General features: G+C 41.4%; 1 protein-coding gene across 4 annotated transcripts in view; it reads right to left on the reverse strand.

Moving 5' to 3' along the window:
- Positions 1–19,044: 19,044 nt before the first annotated feature.
- Positions 19,045–27,277, reverse strand: part of NEBL (nebulette) — a 258,527-nt gene continuing 250,294 nt past the window's right edge. For all 4 annotated transcript variants that reach the window (XM_077268337.1, XM_077268338.1, XM_077268335.1 and 1 more), the window contains one exon: positions 19,045–26,199. In XM_077268337.1, coding sequence (XP_077124452.1) covers positions 26,023–26,199 — 177 coding nt within the window. In that variant the 3' untranslated portion in view covers positions 19,045–26,022. The remainder of the gene's footprint in view (positions 26,200–27,277) is intronic.

Here is a 27,277-nt window from a genome sequence, read left to right on the forward strand (position 1 = left end):
TAATGGTGAAGACAAAGGAACTGTCTGAGGATGCTAGAACTGCTGTTATTAGCAACCACAAGACTTCCAAAGGGTATAAGGCCATCTCCAAAGACCTTGGTATCCCAGTTTCAACAGTGCACAATGTTATTAAGAAGTTTGCCAAGCATGGTATCGGCAAGAACCTCCCTGAATGTGGATGAAAGAGGAAAATTGACAAGAGATGTCTTCAAATGTTGGTGTGAATGGTGGAAAAAACACCACATCAAACATCCACAGACCTACATCCACAGACCTAAAGGCCAACCTGCAACACAGTCTTGGGTCAAGGTTTCAACAAGTACCATAAGCCGCACACTAAACCAAGCAGAGCTTTATGGGTGAAGGCAAAGGAAGAAACCATTGCTGAAGAAAATACTTAACAAGGTAGGACTGATCTTTAACAAAGAGTACCTTGACAAACCACAATACTTCTGGGAAAATATTCTGTGGACAGATGAAACAAAAATAGAGCTTTTTGTCAAGGCAAAGCAACAGTTTGTTTACAGACGGCACAATGAAGCTTATAAGGAAAAAAACACCCTACCAACAGTTAAGTATGGTGGAGGATCCATAATGCTGTGGCGTTGGTTTGCTGCCTCTGATACTGGAGGCCTTGACCATATCGCAGGAATTATGAAATCAGAGAATTATCAAGAGATTTTAGAGCGAAATCTCCTACCCACTGTAAGAAAACTTGTTTTGAGTCAAAGACAAGGTGGTCCTCCAGCAAGATAATGACCCAATGCAAACATCCAAATGTACATGGGAATGATTGAAAAAGAAATAATAGACTGTTTAAAAATGGCCATCAATGAGTCCTGACCTCAATCCCTTTGAAAATCTTTGGGGTGAGCTGAAATCTGCCATTAGGAAAAAGAACCCTGCAAACATTCAAGAGCTTGAACAAACTGCAAAGGAAGAGTGGGAGAAAATACCAGCTGAGAAGTGCAAGAAGCTTATGGATGGCTACAAGAAACGTTTGGAGGCTGTCATCAATGCTAAAGAATGTGCAACCGAGTATTAATTAGGGGTGCCTTTATTGCTGCACATCCTGTTTATTCTGTTTCTTCTTTGAAATTGCAACAAGTTGAAAAACAACGTTTTATTGTTGTATTACTTTGAACCAGTAATGAAAAACTCCTGAGGATATAACCTTAACTGCAGTCTATGAAAAAAAACAAAGGGGTGCCAATAATGGCAAGCAGCACTGTACCTATGCTCGATATTGCCTCTCTGTGTCTGGTTCTATCATTACTCCCCAGCAGCATGCTCACTGTCTTAGGGTATATTTGACTCAGATCTTTCCTTCGCTCCCTACATCTGATCACTCGCTTGCTTATGTCCCCTAAACCTCAAAAAAATCTCTAGTATTTGACCTTTTCATACATTTAACTCTGCAAAAACTCTTACTGTTGCTGTTATTTATTCTCTTGTGGACTACTGCAACTCTCTACTAATCGGCCTCCCTCTTACTAAACTCTCCCCTCTCCCATCTGAACTGAATGTAGCTGCCAGGATCATATTCCTCACCAACCATTACACTGATGCCCCTACCCTGTGCCAGTCATTACACTGGTTGCCCATACGCTAGAGAGTTCAATATAAACTTATTACTCTAATCCACAAAGTGCTCCACAGTTCTGCACCGCCCTACATCTCCTCCCTCGTTTCAGTCTACCAGCCTACTCGTGCCCTCCATTCTGTTAATGACCTAAGGCTGACATCCTCAATAAACTGAACCCCCCTCTTGAAGACTTCTCATGAGCTGCGCCAATTCTCTGGAATGCACTACACAGGACACTTTAATTAATTCACAATACCCACAGTTTTAAGCGTGCCCTGAAAATGCATATCTTTAGACTGGCCTATTGCCTCACCTCATTTATGTAACTATTCTTGTTTTGTCCTTCCAAAATATTCTTCCACATCTGGTCCCTCATAGCCCCTATTTATACACCCTCCATGCAATTAATAGCACTTTGTATCTGTACTGTACTGGCTGGTTACCGGGTCATGCAGCGTTATGTGAATACCCTATTTATTATATTGATGAGACCGTACAATACAAGCACTTTTTACCATTTACTTTTGTGTCTTCCCTACTTCCTCATAGATTGTAAATTTGCGAGCAGCGCCCTAACTGAGTCTTGGCATCTGTTGAATTATGTGTTACTCTGTAATGTTTTTGTTTGTCTACACAAGTATCCTCTGAAATGCAAAGTACTGTGGAAGATGTTGGTTCTATATAAAAAAAATATTATTATTAATGCTTAGGGATGTTATCGTGCTAAAGGTAAAATTTCTCTCCCACTTTTAAGCAGAAATGTATTTTGTTGTTAAAAAATGGACTGATATTTGGAATTGTTCATAATTCTCTCCCCTTGATTAAAACTTCAGTTCCAGCTTTTGAAACCCAGCCCCAAAGCATAATACTGCCTCCACCATGCTTCAGTGTGGGTATAGTGTTTTTTGGTAATGAAAAGTGCCAAACATACAGTACCTTTTGGAATTATGGACAAAAAATTTGAGCTTGGTCTCTCACCAGACCATAACATGTTTTCCCATATACTTTTGGCAGACTTGATGTAGGTTTTGGTAAAACATAGCAGCTGGGCTCGGATATTTTTCTTTGTAAGAAAATGCTTTCATCTACCACACAGACTGGACATTTGAAGAAGACAAGAGATTGTTATCACATGCAGTACACAATAAGTACTTGACAAAAATTTCTGAAGTTCCTTTAAAATTGGCAGCCTCCCGGTTTCGTCCATTTCTAGGTAAAGTCCCCGTTGTGCCAAATCAAAGCCACTTATTAATGACATCGTCAAAGTGTTTCATGGTATGTCTATTTCTTTGGAAAAAATGTTGTACCCTTCTCCTGACTGATAACTTTCAAAAATGAAATTGTTTTGCTGTGTTGTCAGCTGTTTACGGACTATGACTTTTGCTATGAAATGCAATTAAGAAAATGTTGGGAAAATCTTCCTAGAACAGCTAAACTTTATATGGAGTTAACCCCTTAGTGACAGAGCCAATTTGGTACTTAATGACCCGGCCAATTTTTACAATTCTGACCACTGTCATTTTATGAGGTTATAACTCTGGAATGCTTCAATGGATCCTGCTGATTCTGAGACTGTTTTTTCGTGACATATTGTACTTCATGTTAGTGGTAACATTTCTTCGATATTACTTGCGATTATTTATGAAAAAAACAGAAATATGGCAAACAATTTTAAAATTTTGCAATTTTCAAACTTTGTATTTTTATGCCCTTAAATCAGAGAGATATGTCACAAAAAATAGTTAATAAATAACATTTCCCACATGTCTACTTTACATCAGCACAACTTTGGAAACAACATTTTTTTTTGTTAGGGAGTTAAAAGGGTTAAAAATTGACCAGCAATTTCTCATTTTTACAACACCATTTTTTTTTAGGGACCACATCACATTTGAAGTCATTTTGAGGGGTCTATATGATAGAAAATAACCAAGTGTGACACCATTCTAAAAACTGCACCCCTCAAGGTGCTCTAAACCACATTCAAGAAGTTTATTAACCCTTTACGTGCTTCACAGGAATTGAAAAAATGTGGAAGGCAAAAATGAACATTTAACTTTTTTTTGCAAACATTTTACTTCAGAACCATTTTTTTTTATTTTCACAAGTGTAAAAACAGAAATTTAACCATAAATGTTGTTGTGCAATTTCTCCTGAATACGCTGATACCCAATATGTGGGGGTAAACCACTGTTTGGGCGCACCGCAGAGCTTGGAAGTGAAGGAGCGCCGTTTGACTTTTTCAATGCAGAATTGGCTGAAATTGAGATCGGATGCCATGTCACGTTTAGAGAGCCCCTAATGTGCCTAAACAGTGGAAACGCTCCACAAGTGACACCATTTTGGAAACTAGACCCCTTAAGGAACTTAACTAGATGTGTGTTGAGCACTTTAGACCCCCAGGTGCTTCTCAGAAGTTTATAACGTAGAGCCGTGAAAATAAAAAAATCGCATTTTTTCTACAAAAATGATTTTTTGCCCCCAAATTTTTATTTTCACAAAGGTAACAGGAGAAATTAGACCACAAAAGTTGTTGTGCAATTTCTCCTGAATACGCCGATACCCAATATGTGGGGGTAAACCACTGTTTGGGGGGCACTGCAGAGCTTGGAAGAGAAGGAGAGTCGTTTTACTTTTTCAATGTAGAATTGGCTGGAATTGAGATCGGATGCCATGTCGCGTTTGGAGAGCCCCTGATGTGCCTAAACAGTGGAATCCCTACACAAGTGACACCATTTTGGAAACTAGACCCTTTAAGGAACTTATCTAGATGTGTGGTGAGCACTTTAAACCCCCAGGTGCTTCACGGAAGTTTATTGCGTAGAGCCGTGAAAATAAAAAGTCGCATTTTTTCTACAAAAATGATCTTTTTGCCCCCAAATTTTTATTTTCACAAAGGTAACAGGAGAAATTAGACCAAAAAAGTTGTTGTGCAATTTCTCCTGAGTACGTCGATACCCCATATGTGGGGGTAAACCACTGTTTGGGCGCACCGCAGAGCTTGGAAGAGAAGGAGTGCCGTTTTACTTTTTCAATGTAGAATTGGCTGGAATTGAGATTGGACGCCATGTCGCATTTGGAGAGCCCCTGATGTGCCTAAACAGTAGAAACCCCCCACAAATGACCCCATTTTGGAAACTAGACCACTTAAGGAACTTATCTAGATGTGTGGTGAGCACTTTAAACCCCCAAGTGCTTCACAGAAATGTATAAAGTAGAGCCGTGAAAATAAAAAATCCTTTTTTTTTCCTCAAAAATGATTTTTTAGCCTGCAATTTTTTATTTTCTCAAGGGTAACAGGAGACATTGGACCCCAATATCTGTTGACCAGTTTGTCCTGAGTACGCTGATACCCCATATGTGGGTGGGGGCACTGTTTGGGCACCCATCGGGGCTCGGAAGGGAAGGAGCACCGCTTGAAATGCAGACTTTGATGAGATGGTCTGCGGGCGTCATGTTGCATTTGCAGAGCTCCTGATGTACCTAAACAGTAGAAACCCCCACAAGTGACCCCATTTTGGAAACTGACCCCCCAACGAACTTATCTAGATGTGTGATGAGCACTATGAACCCCCAACTGCTTCACAGAAGTTTATAATATAGAGCCATGAAAATAAAAAAAATCATATTTTTTCCACAAAAATGAATTTTCACCCCCAAATTTTTATTTTGACAAGGGTAACAGGAGAAATTGGACCCCAAAATTTATTGTCCAATTTATGCTGAGTAGGCTGATACCCCATATGTTGGGGTAAACTACTGTTTGGGCGCATGGCAGAGCTCGGAAGGGAAGGAGCGCCGTTTTGGAATGCAGACTTTGATAGAATGGTCTGCGGGCATTATGTTACGTTTGCAGAGCCCCCGATGTACCTAAACAGTAGAAACCCCCACAAGTGACCCCATTTTGGAAACTGGACCGCCCAACGAACTTATCTAGATGTGTGGTGAGAACTTTGAATGCCCAAATGCTTCACAGAAGTTTATAATGCAGAGTCGTGAAAATAAAAATAAAAAATTTTTTCCACAAAAAAAAAATTTAAGCCCCCAAATTTTTATTTTGACAAGGGTTACAAGAGAAATTGGACCCCAAAAGTTGTTGTCCAATTTGTCCTGAGTACACTGATACCCCATGTGTGGGGGAGCGCATGGCAGAGCTCGGAAGGGAAGGAATGCTGTTGTGAATTTGGTTTCTGGGCTCCCCCGGTGGTCACTGGTGGTACTGAATTTGTGTGCTTCATCTCCTCTGTTCACCTGTTTCCATCAGGATGTGGGAGTTTTCTATTTAACCTTGCTCCTCAGTCATTTCTATGCCGGCCAACAATGTTACCAGAAGCCTTTCTGTTGCATGTTCCTGCTCCTAGACTACTATCAGCTAAGTTGGACTTGTAGTCCTAAGTTTGTTTTTCATTTTTGTTCCAGTTCTCTGTGTTTGATTATTTCTGAGGCTGGAAGCTCTTGTGAGCTGAAATTGCCACTCTAGTGTCATGAGTTGATATTAGAGTCTTAAAGTAATTTCAGGATGGTGTTTTGAAAAGGGTTTTCAGCTGACTGTGAAGTTCCCTTTTCTGTCTTGCTACTATCTAGTAAGCGGACCTCAATTTGCTAAACCTATCTTCATACTTCGTATGTCAATTTCCTCTAAAATCACCGACAATATATGTGGGGGCTACTGTCTGCCTTTTGGGGAAAATTTCTCTAGAGGTAAGCCAGGTCTGTATTTTCATCTGCTAGGGTCAGGCAGTCCTCCGGCTGGCGCTGGGCGTCTAGGGATAAAACGTAGGCACGCTACCCGGCCACTGTTAGTTGTGCGGTAGGTTTAGCTCACAGTCAGCTCGAGTTCCCATCTTCCAAGAGCTAGTCCTTTTGTATACTTTACTACGGTCTCTTGCCATTGAGAACCATGACAGTTTGGCCGGCCAAGGGTTAAAATAATTGGCAGAAGAAAGGAGAGAAAAGAAGTCTGCAGAGAATTTATTTTTTTTTTTTTTTTCCTGAGTTTGCTCATTAGTTGATTTTTTGCATCTCTGCTTACTGCAGCCTTCGTCTCTCTCTCCTTCTAATCCTTGAATGGTTCTGATTTCACCTGATAAAAATGGATCAGCAGAGTTTAGCTACAGGTTTGAATAATCTCGCTATGAAGGTTCAAAGTTTACAGGATTTTGTAATTCATGCTCCTATATCTGAACCTAGAATTCCTTTACCTGAATTTTTCTCCGGGGATAGATCTCGCTTCCAGAATTTCAAACATAATTGTAAATTATTTTTGTCTCTGAGATCTCACTCCGCTGGAGATCCTGCACAGCAGGTCAGGATTGTAATATCCTTGCTCCGGGGCGACCCTCAGGATTGGGCATTTGCTTTGGCACCAGGGGATCCTGTGTTGCTCAATGTGGATGCGTTTTTCCTGGCATTGGGGTTGCTTTATGAGGAACCTCATTTAGAGATTCAGGCTGAAAAAGCCTTGATGGCCCTGTCTCAGGGGCAAGATGAGGCTGAAATATACTGCCAAAAATTTCGTAAGTGGTCTGTGCTTACTCAGTGGAATGAGTGCGCCCTGGCGGCGAATTTCAGAGAGGGTCTCTCTGATGCCATTAAAGATGTTATGGTGGGGTTCCCTGTGCCTACAGGTCTGAATGAGTCCATGACAATGGCCATTCAGATTGATCGGCGTTTGCGGGAGCGCAAACCTGTGCACCATTTGGCGGTGTCTACTGAGAAGGCGCCAGAGATTATGCAATGTGATAGAATTCTGTCCAGAAGCGAACGACAGAATTTTAGGCGAAAAAATGGGTTATGCTTCTATTGTGGTGATTCAACTCATGTTATATCAGCATGCTCTAAACGTACTAAGAAGGTTGATAAGTCTGTTTCAATTGGCACTTTACAGTCTAAGTTTATTCTATCTGTGACCCTGATTTTCTCTTTATTGTCTATTACCGCGGACGCCTATGTCGACTCTGGCGCCGCTTTGAGTCTTATGGATTGGTCCTTTGCCAAACGCTGTGGGTTTAGTTTAGAGCCTCTGGAAGTTCCTATACCTCTGAAGGGTATTGACTCCACGCCATTGGCTAGTAATAAACCACAATACGGGACACAAGTAACTATGCGTATTAATCCGGATCACCAGGAGATTATTCGCTTCCTTGTGTTGTATAATCTACATGATGTGTTGGTGCTTGGATTGCCATGGCTGCAATCTCATAACCCAGTCCTCGACTGGAAAGCAATGTCTGTGTTAAGCTGGGGATGTCAGGGGACTCATGGGGACGTACCTTTGGTTGCCATTTCGTCATCTATTCCCTCTGAGATTCCGGAATTTTTATCTGATTATCGTGACGTTTTTGAGGAGCCTAAACTTGGTTCACTACCTCCGCACAGAGATTGCGATTGTACTATAGATCTGATTCCGGGCAGTAAGTTTCCAAAGGGTCGTTTATTTAATCTATCTGTGCCTGAACATGCTGCTATGCGGGAATATATTAAGGAGTCCTTGGAAAAGGGACATATTCGTCCTTCGTCATCTCCCTTAGGAGCCGTTTTTTTCTTTGTATCTAAAAAAGATGGCTCTTTGAGGCCGTGTATTGATTATCGGCTTTTGAATAAAATCACGGTTAAATATCAGTATCCTTTGCCACTGCTTACTGATTTGTTTGCTCGAATAAAGGGGGCCAAGTGGTTCTCTAAGATTGATCTTCGTGGGGCGTATAATTTAGTGCGAATTAAGCAGGGGGATGAGTGGAAAACCGCATTTAATACGCCTGAGGGCCATTTTGAGTATTTAGTAATGCCTTTTGGTCTTTCAAATGCCCCTTCAGTCTTTCAGTCTTTTATGCATGACATTTTCCGTGAATATTTGGATAAATTTATGATTGTGTATCTGGATGATATTTTGATTTTTTCGGATGACTGGGACTCTCATGTCCAACAGGTCAGGAGGGTTTTTCAGGTTTTGCGCTCTAATTCCTTGTGTGTAAAGGGTTCTAAGTGTGTTTTTGGGGTTCAAAAGATTTCGTTTTTGGGGTACATTTTTTCCCCCTCCTCCATTGAGATGGACCCTGTCAAGGTTCAGGCTATTTGTGATTGGACGCAACCCTCTTCTCTTAAGAGCCTTCAGAAGTTTTTGGGCTTTGCTAATTTTTATTGTCGATTTATAACTGGTTTTTCTGATGTTGCTAAGCCGTTGACTGATTTGACTAAGAAGGGTGCTGATGTTGCTGAGTGGTCCCCTGCTGCTGTGGAGGCCTTTCGGGAGCTTAAGCGCCGCTTTTCTTCCGCCCCTGTATTGCGTCAACCTGATGTTACTCTTCCTTTTCAGGTTGAGGTCGACGCTTCAGAAATCGGAGCTGGGGCGGTTTTGTCGCAGAAAAGTTCCGACTGCTCCGTGATGAGACCTTGCGCGTTCTTTTCTCGTAAGTTTTCGCCCGCTGAGCGAAATTATGATATTGGTAATCGGGAGCTCTTGGCTATGAAGTGGGCTTTTGAGGAGTGGCGTCATTGGCTTGAGGGGGCTAGACATCAGGTGGTGGTATTGACCGACCACAAGAATTTGATTTATCTTGAGTCTGCCAGGCGCCTGAATCCTAGACAGGCGCGCTGGTCGTTATTTTTCTCTCGGTTTAATTTTGTGGTTTCTTACCTACCGGGTTCTAAAAATGTGAAGGCGGATGCCCTTTCTAGGAGTTTTGAGCCTGATTCCCCTGGTAATTCTGAACCTACAGGTATCCTTAAGGATGGAGTGATATTATCTGCTGTTTCCCCAGACTTGCGACGGGTCTTGCAGGATTTTCAGGCGGATAGACCTGATCGTTGCCCGCCTAGTAGACTGTTTGTTCCGGATGATTGGACCAGTAGAGTCATCTCGGAGGTCCATTCTTCTGCGTTAGCTGGTCATCCTGGAATCTTTGGTACCAGGGATTTGGTGGCTAGGCCCTTCTGGTGGCCTTCCCTGTCGCGAGATGTGCGAGGTTTTGTGCAGTCTTGTGATGTTTGTGCTCGGGCCAAGCCTTGTTGTTCTCGGGCTAGTGGATTGTTGTTATCTTTGCCTATTCCGAAGAGGCCTTGAACTCACATCTCCATGGATTTTATTTCTGATCTCCCTGTTTCTCAGAAGATGTCTGTCATCTGGGTGGTGTGTGACCGTTTCTCTAAGATGGTCCATTTGGTCCCCTTGCCTAAATTGCCTTCCTCATCCGAGCTGGTTCCTCTGTTTTTTCAAAATGTGGTTCGCTTGCATGGTATTCCGGAGAATATCGTTTCTGACAGGGGAACTCAATTCGTGTCTAGATTTTGGCGAGCATTCTGTGCTAGGATGGGCATTGATTTGTCTTTTTCGTCTGCTTTCCATCCTCAGACTAATGGCCAGACCGAGCGAACTAATCAGACCTTGGAGACTTATTTGAGGTGTTTTGTGTCTGCGGATCAGGATGATTGGGTTGCCTTTTTGCCCTTGGCGGAGTTTGCCCTCAATAATCGGGCTAGTTCTGCCACCTTGGTTTCTCCTTTCTTCTGTAATTCGGGGTTTCATCCTCGTTTCTCTTCCGGTCAGGTGGAGTCTTCGGATTGTCCTGGAGTGGATGCTGTGGTGGAGAGGTTGCATCAGATTTGGGGGCATGTGGTGGACAATTTGAAGTTGTCCCAGGAGAAGACTCAGCAGTTTGCCAACCGCCGTCGTCGTGTTGGTCCTCGTCTTTGTGTTGGGGACTTGGTGTGGTTGTCTTCTCGTTTTGTCCCTATGAAGGTTTCTTCTCCTAAGTTTAAGCCTCGGTTTATCGGCCCGTACAAGATATTGGAGATTCTTAACCCTGTGTCCTTTCGTTTGGACCTCCCTGCATCTTTTTCTATTCATAATGTCTTCCATCGGTCATTGTTGCGCAGGTATGAGGTACCGGTTGTGCCTTCCGTTGAGCCTCCTGCTCCGGTGCTGGTTGAGGGTGAGTTGGAGTACGTTGTCGAGAAGATCTTGGACTCCCGTGTTTCCAGACGGAGACTTCAGTATCTGGTCAAGTGGAAGGGCTACGGTCAGGAGGATAATTCTTGGGTGATAGCCTCTGATGTTCATGCCTCCGATTTGGTCCGTGCCTTTCATAGGGCTCATCCTGATCGCCCTGGTGGTTCTGGTGAGGGTTCGGTGCCCCCTCCTTGAGGGGGGGTACTGTTGTGAATTTGGTTTCTGGGCTCCCCCGGTGGTCACTGGTGGTACTGAATTTGTGTGCTTCATCTCCTCTGTTCACCTGTTTCCATCAGGATGTGGGAGTTTTCTATTTAACCTTGCTCCTCAGTCATTTCTATGCCGGCCAACAATGTTACCAGAAGCCTTTCTGTTGCATGTTCCTGCTCCTAGACTACTATCAGCTAAGTTGGACTTGTAGTCCTAAGTTTGTTTTGCATTTTTGTTCCAGTTCTCTGTGTTTGAATATTTCTGAGGCTGGAAGCTCTTGTGAGCTGAAATTGCCACTCTAGTGTCATGAGTTGATATTAGAGTCTTAAAGTAATTTCAGGATGGTGTTTTGAAAAGGGTTTTCAGCTGACTGTGAAGTTCCCTTTTTTGTCTTGCTACTATCTAGTAAGCGGACCTCAATTTGCTAAACCTATCTTCATACTTCGTATGTCAATTTCCTCTAAAATCACCGACAATATATGTGGGGGCTACTGTCTGCCTTTTGGGGAAAATTTCTCTAGAGGTAAGCCAGGTCTGTATTTTCCTCTGCTAGGGTCAGGCAGTCCTCCGGCTGGCGCTGGGCGTCTAGGGATAAAACGTAGGCACGCTACCCGGCCACTGTTAGTTGTGCGGTAGGTTTAGCTCACAGTCAGCTCGAGTTCCCATCTTCCAAGAGCTAGTCCTTTTGTATGCTTTACTACGGTCTCTTGCCATTGAGAACCATGACAGAATGCTATTTTGGAATGCAGACTTTGATAGAATGGTCTGCGGGCATTATGTTGCGTTTGCAGAGACCCTAGCCTCAAACCTAACCCTAATCCCAATACACCCTAATCCCAACCCTAACCTTAACCCTAATCCCAAACCTAACCTTAATCCCAAATATAACCCAAATGCCAACCCTAATCCCAACTCTAACCCTAACTTTAGCCGCAACCCTAGTCCTAACTTTAGCCCCAACCCTAGCCCTAACTTTAGCCCCAACCCTAAATTTAGCCCCAACTCTAACTCTAGCCCTAACTTTAGCCCCAACCCTAACCCTAGCCCTAACCCTAAATTTAGCCCCAGCCCTACCCCTAAATTTAGCCCCAACCCTAACCCTAAATTTAGCCCCAAACCCTAACCCTAGCCCTAACCCTATCCCTAACCCTAATCCTAGCCCTAACCCTAAATTTAGCCCCAACTCCCCTAGCTGCCGGCCGGCAGATCATGGCGGGCGCACTGCGCATGCGTCCGCCATTTTCTTACAGAAGGAAGAAGCCGGCGGCCAGAAGAGGACACAGGAGGACCCAGGGACACCGGTAAGTATGATAGGGTCCCCGAATCCCCCTATTTCTCTGTCCTCTGATGTGCGATCACATCACATCACAGAGAATTAAACATCGCTTTTTTTTTTTTTCGCGGTCGCCGGTAAACAGTTAATTACCGGCGATCGCAAAACAGGGGTCGGTAAAAACCGACCCCGATCATGTTCTTTGGGGTCTCGGCTACCCCCGGCAGCCGAGACCCCAAAGATCTCCCGGGTGCCGGCCGGCGGGCGCACTGCGCATGCGCCCGCCATTTTTTTGCCGGAAGATGGCGGCGCCCATCGGGAGCCACAAAGAGCACCGGGGGAGACAGGTGAGTATCGGGGGCGATCGGGGACCCCATTTCTCTGTCCTCTGATGTGCGATCACGTCGGAGGACAGAGAAATTAAATGGGAAATCGCGTTTCTTTGGGTTTTTTTGCGACCGCCGGTAAACGGTTAATTACCGGCGAACGCAACTCGGGGGTCGGTAAAAAATCCCCGAATTATGTTCTCTGGGGTCTCGGCTACCCCCGGTAACCGAGACCCCAGAGATAATTCGACTCTGGGGGGCGCTATTCACTTTTTCCACAGCGCCGTTAATTACCGGCGCTGTGGTTTAAGTACGCATAGCGGCCGCCGTTAAAAGGCGTATCGGCGGTCGTTAAGGGGTTAAACAGGATCACTGTAAATTATGGCAGCCGTGTACTGACCACTCTTTAACATGAGCTTAACTGTGATTGGCTAATTCTAGACACAACCACATCCTTAGTTGCAACCATATTAGTTCAGTTTTCTTACGTTTACTTTCCTTCTCGAAATTATTTCAGTTTGTTTCTCTATGGATTTGTTCAGATTATAGTTGACATTAAAGATGTAAAAAGTTCTGAAATGACTCTTCTTGGAATGATTTCTTGCCATGACGAAAACCTGGCATTTTAACAGGGGTGTGTAGAATTTTTTACATTTATTGTACCACTGGGAATGTGATGACAGAAATAAAATCTTCCACCAGACTTTGGCCAAGTTTCTGCTCAGCATAGTGGAAAAGTAAAAGTCTAATAATCCAAGTGTACATGATCCTTACAACCTTTTTTATTTGCAGATTTACAGCGAGTCAACACGACTCATTGTAACGAGGGTCTCAGCGCCATAAGACTATACTACTTGTTGGGAACTGGTTGTTTTAAAGGTTTTAAGTCACAAAAGGAGCAATGATGAAATTAGGTCTTTTGAAACTGTAAAACAATTACAGTCTGTTAGTCAAACACACAAGTAACCAGCGGAAAATCACAAGACGGCCATTAATGGAATAGAGATAGATTTATTAGCAAATCTGAGTCAGATTTTATGGTGTCAAATCATTTTATGGAAGTTTTAATGATTTGGCAACTAAAGTAGCGAGCATTCTGGAACTGCTAATGAAATCGCCACTCTCCAATGAACCAATGAACAGTCCGGTCTCACTTGTAAAAATCAAGGGGGGAGTATTAAGTTTTCTTGTTTGTTTTTTTTTGCTTGTTTTTTTACAGCAAATTAATAAAAATGAGTAAGAAATATAACAGTCTACATATCAGGAAATTGAAGCCTGTGAGACATTTTGCTCTAGATGGCGCCAGGAGACTTTATAATAAAAAGTAATATAATAATAATAATAATAATAATAATAAAATGATAAAATAATATTATTTTGGATGTTCGTAGTTGGGTTTTCCAAGGAGTAAAACTTGTTAAATTAAAACTTGTTAAATTTTTGCATTGATGATTTTAAGAGACATTTTTTCACTAGAAAATAAGAAAAAGAAAGCTTAACTACATCCCGGTATAGCGACACATGGCGTTCATGCTTTGCCTTAGAAGTTGGTGTTCTCCAAACATGTCACCAGAAAAAAACACTATTAACTGGCAGATATGGGGTTAATTTGCAGGTTAATAGCAGCGTTCCGGTGTCAGTCACTGGGGTGGCGCCGGTGCTTGTTTTCTAAAAGACAATTTACTTTTTCTAATACTGGAAATTTGTTTCAAGTTGATTTCAGATGAGCACATCACTCTCTGTATATGGACTGCAATGCACAGACAGCAGTGGATATCCTGACCCAAACTAATATCCTGACCCAAATTAATATCCTAACCCAAATTAATAATTCCGTGGTAATCGGACTGCACTCAGATGGCATTCGAGTGCAGTCAGATGTTTCACACGCACCCATAGACTTGTATAGGTGAGGGCAATCCGATTCTCGGATCAGCATGAAAAAATAACCACAGATCTGAGCTTCCCCATTTATTCCCCAAGTGCTTTCCCATAAAACATCACATAGCACCTACCCGTGTTATAGGCTTGTGTGAGTGAGACCTTAAAGAAAGTAGAGTTAGTCTCTAAAAACATAAATCTATAGATACCATCACAATAGTTATAGTGATTATCCATGGCTGCCTTTTTCCAAAAACAGCATCATTCCTGTCTACAGGTTGCAGCTGAGCTTTGTTAAAGGGAATTTGTCAACAGATTTTTGCTATGCAATCTGACAGAAGCCTAATGTATGGGCTGAGACCCTGATTCCAGCTATGTTATAGTCTGACAGCACCATGATGTAGAGACAGAGACCCTGATTAAAGCAATGAGTTAGTTTACTAGGTGAAGCAGTTTTCTCTGCTGCAGATCTAGCAGAGCTCGGAATGCTTAGTCTTGTATAACCCCGCCCCCACCACTGATTGGCTGCTTTCTGTGTATACTGTATATTGACAGAAAGACGCTAATCAGTTAGTGGGGGTGTGGTTGAACACCAGACACATAGTCTTGTAGTGATAATGTACTGCTGATAAAACACTGATTTTATTGAAACAGCAAAAGACAGCCCAGGAAGTGACACATCGCTGGATCAGGGTCTCTGCCCCTACATAATGCTGATAGCAGATTACATAGGAATGAACCTACTGGCAGATTCCATTAAAAGTGAATGGTGCAGAGCTTCAATAGAACACACAACCTGTAGACAAGACTCGTGCAGTTTCTTTTTTAAAGAAAGCAGCTATGTTTTCCATCCCCCTTTAAATATTAACTATACGATATACACTCACCGGCCACTTTATTAGGTACACCATGCTAGTAACGGGTTGGACCCCCTTTTGCCTTCAGAACTGCCTCAATTCTTCGTGGCATAGATTCAACAAGGTGCTGGAAGCATTCCTCAGAGATTTTGGTCCATATTGACATGATGGCATCACACAGTTGCCGCAGATTTGTCGGCTGCACATCCCAAAGATGCTCCATACAAGGCAGGATGGATCCATGCTTTCATGTTGTTTACGCCAAATTCTGACCCTACCATCCGAATGTCGCAGCAGAAATCGAGACTCATCAGACCAAGCAACGTTTTTCCAATCTTCTACTGTCCAATTTCGATGAGCTTGTACAAATTGTAGCCTCAGTTTCCTGTTCTTAGCTGAAAGGAGTGGTACCCGGTGTGGTCTTCTGCTGCTGTAGCCCATCTGCCTCAAAGTTCGACGCACTGTGCGTTCAGAGATGCTCTTAGGCCTACCTTGGTTGTAACGGGTGGCGATTTGAGTCACTGTTGCCTTTCTATCAGCTCGAACCAGTCTGCCCATTCTCCTCTGACCTCTGGCATCAACAAGGCATTTCCGCCCACAGAACTGCCGCTCACTGGATTTTTTTTCTTTTTCGGACCATTCTCTGTAAACCCTAGAGATGGTTGTGCGTGAAAATCCCAGTAGATCAGCAGTTTCTGAAATACTCAGACCAGCCCTTCTGGCACCAACAACCATGCCACGTTCAAAGGCACTCAAATCACCTTTCTTCCCCATACTGATGCTCGGTTTGAACTGCAGGAGATTGTCTTGACCATGTCTACATGCCTAAATGCACTGAGTTGCCGCCATGTGATTGGCTGATTAGAAATTAAGTGTTAACAAGAAATTGGACAGGTGTACCTAATAAAGTGGCCAGTGAGTGTATATTTACCATGGGTAATCCTGTAATTCCATGGCATTTATGAAAAGTGGTTGATAATGCACAATAAATCCCAGCATAGCTATAGTGCATCAGCCAAGATCTACAAGGTGTCCAGACCCAAGCGCATGTACCATAAAGGCAGACAGGGTGCTGCTATGGGGCATTAGAGAAATGGGGGGTGGTCTCAGCCATTTAGTCACATCTCCATTGCTACAGGGCGGCAATAATCTGAGCAAAGGAATGGCTTTATTTGAAAAAAAATGGGTTGGAAATTGTCCTATGGTCATGATATTGGTGTATTGTATGGTCGTGTTATAGGTGTATTGTATGGTCGTGTTATAGGTGTATTCTATGGTCGTCTTATAGGTGTATTGTATGGTCGTGATATTGGTGTATTCTATGGTTGTGTTATAGGTGTATTGTATGGTCGTGTTATAGGTGTATTGTATGGTCGTGTTATAGGTGTATTCTATGGTCGTGTTATAGGTGTATTGTATGGTCATGATATAGGTGTATTGTATGGTCGTGTTATAGGTGTATTCTATGGTCGTCTTATAGGTGTATTGTATGGTCGTGATATTGGTGTATTCTATGGTTGTGTTATAGGTGTATTGTATGGTTGTGTTATAGGTGTATTGTATGGTCGTGTTATAGGTGTATTGTATGGTCGTGTTATAGGTGTATTCTATGGTCGTGTTATAGGTGTATTGTATGGTCGTGTTATAGGTGTATTGTATGGTCGTGTTATAGGTGTATTGTATGGTCCTGTTATAGGTGTATTCTATGGTCGTCTTATAGTTGTATTGTATGGTCGTGTTATTGGTGTATTCTATGGTCGTCTTATAGGTGTATTGTATGGTGCTGTTATAGGTGTATTGTATGGTCGTGTTATAGGTGTATTGTATGGTCGTGTTATTGGTGTATTCTATGGTCGTCTTATAGGTGTATTGTATGGTCCTGTTATAGGTGTATTGTATGGTCCTGTTATAGGTGTATTGTATGGTCGTGTTATAGGTGTATTCTATGGTCGTCTTATAGGTGTATTGTATGGTCGTGTTATTGGTGTATTCTATGGTCGTCTTATAGGTGTATTGTATGGTCCTGTTATAGGTGTATTGTATGGTCGTGTTATAGGTGTATTGTATGGTCGTGTTATAGGTGTATTGTATGGTCGTGTTATTGGTGTATTCTATGGTCGTCTTATAGGTGTATTGTATGGTCCTGTTATAGGTGTATTGTATGGTCGTGTTATAGGTGTATTGTATGGTCCTGTTATAGGTGTATTGTATGGTCGTGTTATAGGTGTATTGTATGGTCGTGTTATAGGTGTATTCTATTGTCGTGTTATAGGTGTATTCTATTGTCGTGTTATTGGTGTATTCTATGGTCGTCTTATAGGTGTATTGTATGGTCCTGTTATAGGTGTATTGTATGGTCGTGTTAGGTGTATTGTATGGTCGTGTTATAGGTGTATTCTATTGTCGTGTTATAGGTGTATTCTATTGTTGTGTTATAGGTGTATTCTATGGTCGTGTTATAGGTGTATTGTATGGTCATGATATAGGTGTATTCTATGGTCGTGTTATAGGTGTATTGTATGGTCATGATATAGGTGTATTCTATGGTCGTGTTATAGGTGTATTCTATGGTCATGTTATAGGTGTATTCTATGGTCGTGTTATAGGTGTATTGTATGGTCATGATATAGGTGTATTGTATGGTCGTGTTATAGGTGTATTGTATGGTCGTGTTATAGGTGTATTGTATGGTCGTGTTATAGGTGTATTGTATGGTCATGATATAGGTGTATTGTATGGTCGTGTTATAGGTGTATTGTATGGTCGTGTTATAGGTGTATTGTATGGTCGTGTTATAGGTGTATTGTATGGTCGTGTTATAGGTGTATTGTATGGTCGTGTTATAGGTGTATTCTATTGTCATGTTATAGGTGTATTGAAAAAAGAAAACCTCACGTCCTTCTGTCCAGGTTGGCAAAACTCTGCACCATAATAAAGGGGCCAAGGTTGATTTTTTTTTTACAATGGGCTTCTCTTCTATGTTCCCCCAATGTCCGGTCCTTTTTTTTATACGTTTGTTAAAGGTAAGAATAAGTAATGCAATTAATTGGATTCATTTTGACGGTTGTAATAATTATTCCAGTGCATGTATTTTTTTATGTGCTTAGTTGCTGATTTACTATACAGATAGTCAGTAGAATAATTACTCTTATTAAAGCTTTATTAAATCTGTAGCAGTACAGCAATAGAAAACGGAGAATGTTTCCTCAACATTGGTGGATCGGGTGGTACAATTTTGTGCTTCTGTACTTTTAAGGCTGGATACATAGACGGACTGTGTGATCGGTTCATTATTTTCATAACATTATCTGATATCAAGTCTAAGTTCACACAATTTAAAGAGGACCTGTCACTTTCTCCATAAAATTGAGATACATACCTTGTAAAATTCCCGAGCTTCCCTGATTCTGCTGCGCCTTTCCTTTTTGCACTGCATCAGTTCACTGCAGAGATATTCACATTTGTTGCCTTTGGTGAGCAGCATATAAAATTTCTATTTGCAGACCCACTGAGTGTTTCTTCAGAGTCTTCTCTGGGGGCGTGGTGTTTATACCCATCCCTCCTAGATGCTACCAACCACAGCTCAGCAGTCGAGCAGTCTCAGATGCTGCTGAGCTGTGATAGGCTGATTCTCAGAGGGAACGATGAAAGAACACGCCCCTGGAGAAGACTCTGAAGAAACACCCAGTGGGTCTGCAAGTAGGAATTTTACATGCTGTATGTGAAAAGCAACGAATCTGAAACGGAGTGATGCAGCACAAAACAGAAAAGAGTGGAAGAATTAGGGAAGCACAGGGATTTTTTTATAAGGTATTTATCTCAATTTTTTTAGCAAGTGATAGGTCCTTTCTCTTATGTAAAAATTGAGGAGCATCTTTTCTTAGAGGAACGGCACAGCATAGTTCTGTTATTCTCATAAGACAATTATGAATACATATACAACTGGATGCTATGTGCTGAGTGTAAGACCCTTCACAGTATGACATTGTACAATCAGGGCTGCCAGGGTCAAACTTTGTAGAGTTACGTCTCTTGGAAAAGGAGAATGGTAATTCACAATTGTAAAAATATATTCAAAATATTTCTAAATGGAATAACAAAGATGCTCCAAAATTAAAGAAGCCCTCTTCCTCCCTTCAAAGTTTTTATCTTCTTAATATATTGCAGTCATCATATTATATAGCACTGTGTACTTACAATTGCTTATTTTGTCTTCCTACCAAGCTAATTCTCCTCTTTTCTCTGCTGTATGTAAAAACAGGAAGTCTCTTGTCCCTGCATTTATCATTCCCCTCTTCAACTCTTGACCCAGCTGCTCTCTCCTCCCCCTGCCAGTGACTTTTGCAGTGACTTATGAGTCACACAGGGAAAATTGACCTCCTGTTTCTACATAGAGCTTAGAAGATTCAGCTAGTCTGTTTTTAATAATGTGATGTCATAGACCTAATGGAAAACAGAAGAATTAGCTGGGTAGAAAGGCAAAATGAGCAATTGTAAGAACACAGTGCTGCAGTGGGAAAAATAAATATTTGATACACTGACGATTTCCGGTCATTGACCAGGTCTTCCCATGTAGTTCTGGGCTGATTCTTGACCTTTCTCAGAATCATCCTTATCACACAAGGCGAGATCTTGCATGGAACCCCAGATGGGGAAGATTGACAGTCATCTTGTGTTTCTTCAATTTTCTAATAATTGTGCCAACAGTTGTTGCTTTCTCACCAAGCTGCTTGCCTATTGTCCTGTAGCCCATCCCAAGGTCTACAATGTTGTCCTTGGTGTCCTTAGACAACTCTTTGGTCTTGGCCATGGTGGAGAGGTTGGAGTGTGATTGATTGTGTGGACAGGTGTCTTTTATACAGGTAATGCGTTCAAACAGGTGCAATTAATACAGGTAATGAGTGCCGAGTAGGAGGCTTCTTAAAGAAAAACTAACAGGTCTGTGAGATATGAGAGCATCGAATACTTATTTCATCCCATAAAATGCAATTTAATTATTTAAAAATCATAGAATGTGATTTTCTGGATTTTTTTTAAAGATTTTTAAGTGTACCTATGATAAAAATTACAGACCTCTTCATTCTTCGTAGGCGGGAAAACATGCAAAATTAGCAGTGTATCAAATACTTATTTTTCCCCACTGTATATAATACGATGATTGCAATATATTAAGAGGATACAATTTTTGATGGAAGCGCTTCTTTCATGTATTATGGGGAACACAAGTATTTACTAAAATGGATATATCATGAGCATTAACAGTTCCTCTTTAAAAGAACCTTCCCACTATAGACTTGGCCCATCAAGTGGATATTATATCAAAATATGATCTAAAGGTAGTACCTGAATAATAGCAAAAATTGGCATCCTTGCATTTCCAGTAAATAAGATCTGCGTCTGTTTGAGTCAAGGGCGAAAATGGAAATATCCAAGAGGTCGGATTCCCTAACTTTCATTTTGGAGAGTGTCCACACTAGCATTGCCCTATATTCCGTAGACAAAAGTCGGCCAAATATGTGGCCAGGATTGACCAACTCTTCCTCAACAGCAGATGGAAAAAAAGACTCAACTAAGCTGGATTGTTACCTGCTCCACCCTTATATCTTGCCGCAGATCTAAACACGAGTGTGTGTGTATATGAAGGTGGAAAGGGGGATATTTCTTGGCCAAAGTAACGCTCAGCCGACAATTGTCCTAAGTGTACGACCAGCTCTTGGCTCATATGGTGTTAAGTTTATGGTGGGAAAATCTTTACAACCGATCATTGTCCATGTCAGAGGTGTCAAACTGCATTCCTCGAGGGCCGCCAACAGGTCATGTTTTCAGGATTTCCTTAGCATTCCACAAGGTGCTGGAATCATTCTGTGCAGGTGATTAAATTATCACCTGTGCAATACAAGGAAATCCTGAAAACATGACCTGTTGGCGGCCCTCGAGGAATGCAATTTGACACCTCTGGTCCATGTGTTAACCATCCTCCTTGTCCCCAATGGGGCTCACAATCTCATTTCCATATGTGAGCATCACCGATGATTTATGGAAACATACAAACTCAATGTAAATGTTGTCCTTTGTGGGATTTAATTATGTTTTTTGTTTAAAAGATAAATTAATTTTATCCTTATATTCTTGATGGAACAATGCATGAGATGTATCTCGCATTGCAATATTGAATCTCAGCTGAAATAATAGGGCCACAAACAAGAACGGTGACGTTTCTGTAGGAAAATAACCCGTCTATTGCTGCTTTCAGACGCACAATGTTTTTCTTTAATCCCTTCCTGTCAAAACCAATTTTCATTTTTGCGCTTTAGTCTTTTCCTCCCCTTTTTCCAAGACCCATAACTTTTTGATCTCTCCATCAATATAGCTGTGTGAGGGTTTGTTTTAAGTAGGACAAGTTGTAGATTTGAATGACAAAATTCATTTTAATACATAATGTACTGAAAAACAGGAGAAGAAAAAATCATGATTATTTTTTTGGTTGTATTTACAGTGTTGCACTGCTGGTATAGGCAGTCGTTGGCTGTGTAATACAGCCAGTATCTGGAAGGTATGGTGCGGTCATTACGTCCAATGTTGGGATTTGATTGCAAGGCTCTAGAGCCCCATTATTGCAACTACTGGCGTTCCAGCAGTTGTACTCACAGAAATCATCAGGTTATCCTCTATCTTGTGGATTATGTGCGATTTTGGGAAAACCTCTTTAACTCCTATCCGACATCGGGCATAATAATACACCAATGTCAGACACCCTCCCTTTGATATGGGCTCCGGCGCTAAGCCCACATCTTTTCCGGCACATGTAAGCTGTTTTGAACAGCTGACATGTGCCCTCAACAGCCGCGGGTGGAATCACGATCCACCCACGGCTGTTAACCCATTAAATGCTGCTGTCAAACTCTGACAGCGGAATTTAGCATGCGCTTCCGTCAAGCGCACCGAAAATCCCACCCATCGGCGCCTGTGTCACATGACCACCGGTCACCGATGGGTTGGCATGACAGCAGACCTCTATGGTTGTCACTGCCAGATTGCTCATAGCAAGTCAGTAATTCTGCTACATACAGGCGATCTGATCATCACCTGTATGTAGAAGAGGCGATCAGATTATGGCAGCTTTTAGTCTCCCATGGAAACTATTGAAGCATGACTATATACAGCCAATGACAGCATCTTATTCATTGTTATATAAATTTGTGATTAAGGATATGTCACATTTGCATGTACCTGAAAAGTGGGGCCCAGGAGTTGGTTACTGGTGGTCCCTTGGCACCCCAGTCCGACACTGGAGCAGACATGCATGGTGGGAATCTTGACTGAGCACTGAGCACTTTTATTACGGTTGTCCTTGGGATGTGTTAGGTATAGCAGCTCCAAGTTTTTGCACAGCGAGCAACATCGATAAAATGTTTCATCAATATCCACTAAATGAAGAATAACTTATTGAGGGAATATATTAACCGTGAGCCCTAACGAAAGTTTATTTCTCAGTAAAATGGAGGCTACTCGATAAACCCGAGACTCCACTGCCATAAGGCATCTTGATCTCTAAGTCATAATCATCAAATTCTGTACGGCGCCAATTCTGTGTAGTAGAAAGCTTGGGTTTGAATTTATGGAATTTTCATGGAAAACACTACATCAATCTCCCTGATTTTGTTCACTGAGTAAAACCTCCAGATTTGTTCTCTTCGATGAAAGGTGCTTGGTCTTTCTAAACTCAACATTGCGTCGCTCCTTCTACTTTCTATACACTTAAATTAATGACGGGCGTATAATCTGAGCAAAAAAAAAGACCCGGACCCAACTTTGATCAAATAGTATCTTAAGAACCTCATGTTTCTTTTATCTGCAGCAAATCGATGTATAATAGTTGGATTTATTGTTTTTCTACAGTTATAGTACATTTTTATAGTCTGTCTTCAGTTATTTTTTCACCTTGGTACCAGAAAAAATCTTCTCGTTTGACCAAGGTATTTTAAGGGCCGCGTGAAAAACCTGACATGTGCGCACGGCACCACCATTGACTAGAATGTCCATATTGGCGGTCGTTAAAAATCGGACTGATCCATAAAACCGCGTCAGCTTCATTAAGATTTTGTTAGGATTGATGCAATAGCACAATTTCTTTGTAATTATCTACCAAGGACAGTAATATAGGGAAGGTAAACCCTACGGCCATGTTCTCACCTTCTGCTTTTTTTTTTCCTTTGCGTTTTCTTTGCAGATGTCCACACCAAACTATGCAATAGAAAATCTGCTCTGATCTGTTTTTTTTATGTGTTTCCCTTTTTTTAATCATTTGTTTTTGGTGCTGATTTCATTGAGTTTGTTTTTTATGTACTTTGTATTTTTTAGACACAAATGCTGGGATTCTGCACTTAATAATGCAGTTTTACTTGTGTTTTTCAGTCTCCCTATAGAAACCTATAGGGAAATAAATGCACCCAAAACAGCACAGTTCAACGGCGTCTACAAACGCACAGTGGGCAGCAGTTTTCATGACATCACGTTAATTTTGCTTGAAATGCGGCGGATTTTATGCCCGAAAAATTGCAGCCCAAAAAACGCAATGTTTATGCTACGTGGGAACAATAAAGGCCGTCCCTATACTTTTTGTGCATGGAGAATGTGCCGAAACTGCTGCTTGTCCCCCTTGTGAACAAAAAGATAAAAAGATCTGTCCTAATGAATTGCAACAAGTTTAACCCCCCTCTATCCCCATCATCGGGGAAGCGTCCGGGCACCACTATACACAGTACATGGTCTGCCAGTCCTGGCAAAATCGCGGGGGATTTAACCACCTAAAGTCCTGAGTCTACACAGGTCACATAAAAGATACATATATAATATTCTCGTCTGTACGAAAATAATTTCGAGGATTTCAGGAGATAAAATAATGTGGATAAACCTTCAGCTTTAGTGTTCCTTTAATAAATGTACAGACTTGTCTCATCACACTCTAAATTAAAGGGTATTTGCATCGTGGTCATTCTCTCTTTATTACGAGGGTTTTTCAGGAAAGAGTGTCTTTGTAATCTGACAGCAAGTGCTCAATTTCTCTGCAGCACTCCCAGTGGGGAAATAAAGTATGACAACTATTTGCCTTAAAATAAAAGGTCTGTCTTTGAGTTGAGGTGGGTACTGTGTCTTCTCATGGAGAATCCCAGTTGGCGTAGAGAGTCTTTTAGGCCAGGCAGTGATTACTGGGAAAAATAAAACTGCAAATTAACTCTTCATAAGCAGAACAGCTGTTTCTCCGAGGCCTCCCAGTGGAGGTAGCTAACCTATATGTTTCCCTAGGCCTGCTGGGAGTCTCTGCTAGGAGAAACAGTACCCACCCCAAACCCTAATCATAGTCACATGTGGTCTTGTGAGATCTAGTCATTAAACGAGGCTTAGTCAGCACCAAACAGAGAAGACTGAAGTGAAGAAAACTAGAGGTAGAGGAAGCCAGAGGAGGAATGGCAGGGCGCTGTGTTAGTAGGACAGGTGTGAAAACTATATAATATTTTAAACCCCTTCCTGACCGAAAAAAGCAAATTGAGAGCCTCGGAAACACAAACTTTTTGTGAAATTTCTAGTAAATTCACTTTGCTTTGAGTCATTTTGCTTCGCTCTACCGTGCACTCGTTGAGCATTTGCAGCGCTTATCCGGTGCAGCGTTTTACTGTACCAGCAAAATAAATGAGATTTATGACATCCGCTATTTTTTTTCCTTGAGTGTTTCAACCATTAAGGCATTTTTTTCAATGCCACATGTCGATTTTTTTTCAATGTTTTTCACTTGAATCAAAAGCGAGTAAAATGCATAAAAGACGCAAGTGAAAATGAATAATAGATGCGCATATTGTACACTGAGTTTTTCATGCTGAGAGATGAATTCTTAGTGCAGAAATATCTGGTGCAAATACTCAATGCGTGCACATATCCTTAACAGGGTCGTCCGGTCTTCGGCTAAAAGTCTACAGTCACTCTATGTGACTGCAGACTTCTGAATCCTTGCTGCGTGCACACTGCGCACTGTCAGGATTCTACAGTGTTGCTGCTAAGAGTGGGCCACATTCCGACTAGACGTGTTTGGCCTCGCTCAATTCACTTGTACTCACTTGTAATCACATACTCGCGGTCACTCTCGACAGCGATGCTGGAGAATCCTGACAGCAAGCAGTGGGCGCGCTACAAGGATTCAGAAATCGGCAGTCACACCGAGTTGACGTCAGACTTTTAGGAAACCACCCCTTTAATGTCAAATGCTATCTTTGTGAATAGCTATCTTCACCGTGTGACACTAGAATGACAACTTTCTTTTTTCGGGAAAAGCGTTAGTTTGTGTCTTACGCTCTGGATAATAGATGAGGGTCCTGTACAGGTGAGAGGTTTTCTTGCGCGATGCGGCTTTCCCATTAATTTAAATGTAATCATAGAGATGTATTGACTATACCATGATTATAAATACTAATTTTCTCTATAATATTTAGTATTAAATTAGGATAAAACTCTGAGAGGTTAGATTCTGTTTGACTAATGCACAATTGAAAAATTCACAGGACACAGAATATAGCGGAAGCAGCTAAATACATTTTAGAATCCTATATATAACCTACGTTATACCGCTGCTAGGCCCGAGATTGTCAGCAATTACCAGCCCTCTGAGGTTAGCTATGAAAGGATATGTAAGAAAGAAAATCCCATTATCATATAGAACATTCATCTAAGTCTATGCGGGTTTGTTTCTAGAGTCTTTTGCTTAGAGGAGAAGAGCATTTTATCTAGGAGCTTCTCGTAGTGTCCTAGGTGTTTAGGCTAGTGCTTAAAAAATAAGCTTCAACAGAATTTTGCACGTTTTAGAAGAATAATCGTCAAAGAATTTGTGATCGTGGCGATCGATCCTCGCAGAAAAATAAAATATATATGCCGATTGGAGGAGCAGACAGCTATCAGTTAACAGGCTCGATGTAATTGGCGGGCAGCATCCCAGTCTTCCCAGTTCTCTGCACCGTGCCGTACATCCATCCTTCATCTATCGGCTGCACGTTGACGATGTAGTCACCGTCCCTGAAGGAAACCTCATCATCGTCCTGAGCGCTGTAGTCGTACATGGCTCTGAATGTTCTCTGCACAAGACAAAATGGAAGGAGAGTGGATAAAGTGCTTCTTATTCTTTTTATTTTACTCAAAGGTGATATGTAACGTATGTAACACCTGAAGACTCAGGTTTCGCTTCCCTTCCTTACATAGGCTATGTGCACACATTCAGGATTTTTCGCGTTTTTTTTTTTACTGTTTTCCACGGAAAAAACGCTTAAAAATCGCATACATAAGCATCCCATCATTTTTAATGCATACTGCAATTTTTGTGCACATGATGCGTTTTTGCCGCTATTTGGAAGCTTCGGAAAAAACCGCACAAAAAATGCGCAAAAAAACGCTTGCGGATTTCTTGCAGAAAATGTCCCATTTTGTTCAGGAAATTTCTGCACGAAATCCTGACGTGTGCACATAGCGTTAATGTATTGACAGAAAATAACACATTGTTTAAACCTAGTTTTTCTTTGAAAATTATTTTTGTCTTTTAAAAATGTTAGCAATTTTTTTTATGTACACTGATATATATATATATATATATATATATATATATATATATATATATATATATATATATATATATATACATATACATATACATATACATATACACACACACACAGTATATAAAAATTCTAACATTTTTAAATGACAAAAATATTAGAAATCTTGCAATTTTTATTCTGGCCACTAGGACTATTTTAGACTCCTACTTCCTGTTCTTTACGGAAGACTTTTCAGGAGTCGCATTATCATCACAGGCAGTATTACAAAAACAGGTAACACCACCAGCGTGAAAATGGCAACATTTCTATTTTTTTTTTTATGCAGATTTTGATATGAAAAAAAAAACATTTTGCCAAAAATGTATTTCATACAAAAATTTTTTGGGAAAAAGAATATGTCATTTACTCAGGCTACATTACTTTTAAAGGGAACCAGTCACCAGAGAAAAAACGCTATTAACCTGGAAATATTGGATTAATCAGCAGGCTAATAGTATTATTAACCTGCCCGGCGTCCACCTTGGCCCTGACAGCCGTCCCCAATGCTGAGTGAACAGTCAGTCAGGGCCGGGGGGCGCGGATACAGCTGCCGCACTGTATA

Source organism: Ranitomeya variabilis, chromosome 6, assembly GCF_051348905.1.
Source record: "Ranitomeya variabilis isolate aRanVar5 chromosome 6, aRanVar5.hap1, whole genome shotgun sequence".
Taxonomy (NCBI): domain Eukaryota; kingdom Metazoa; phylum Chordata; class Amphibia; order Anura; family Dendrobatidae; genus Ranitomeya; species Ranitomeya variabilis.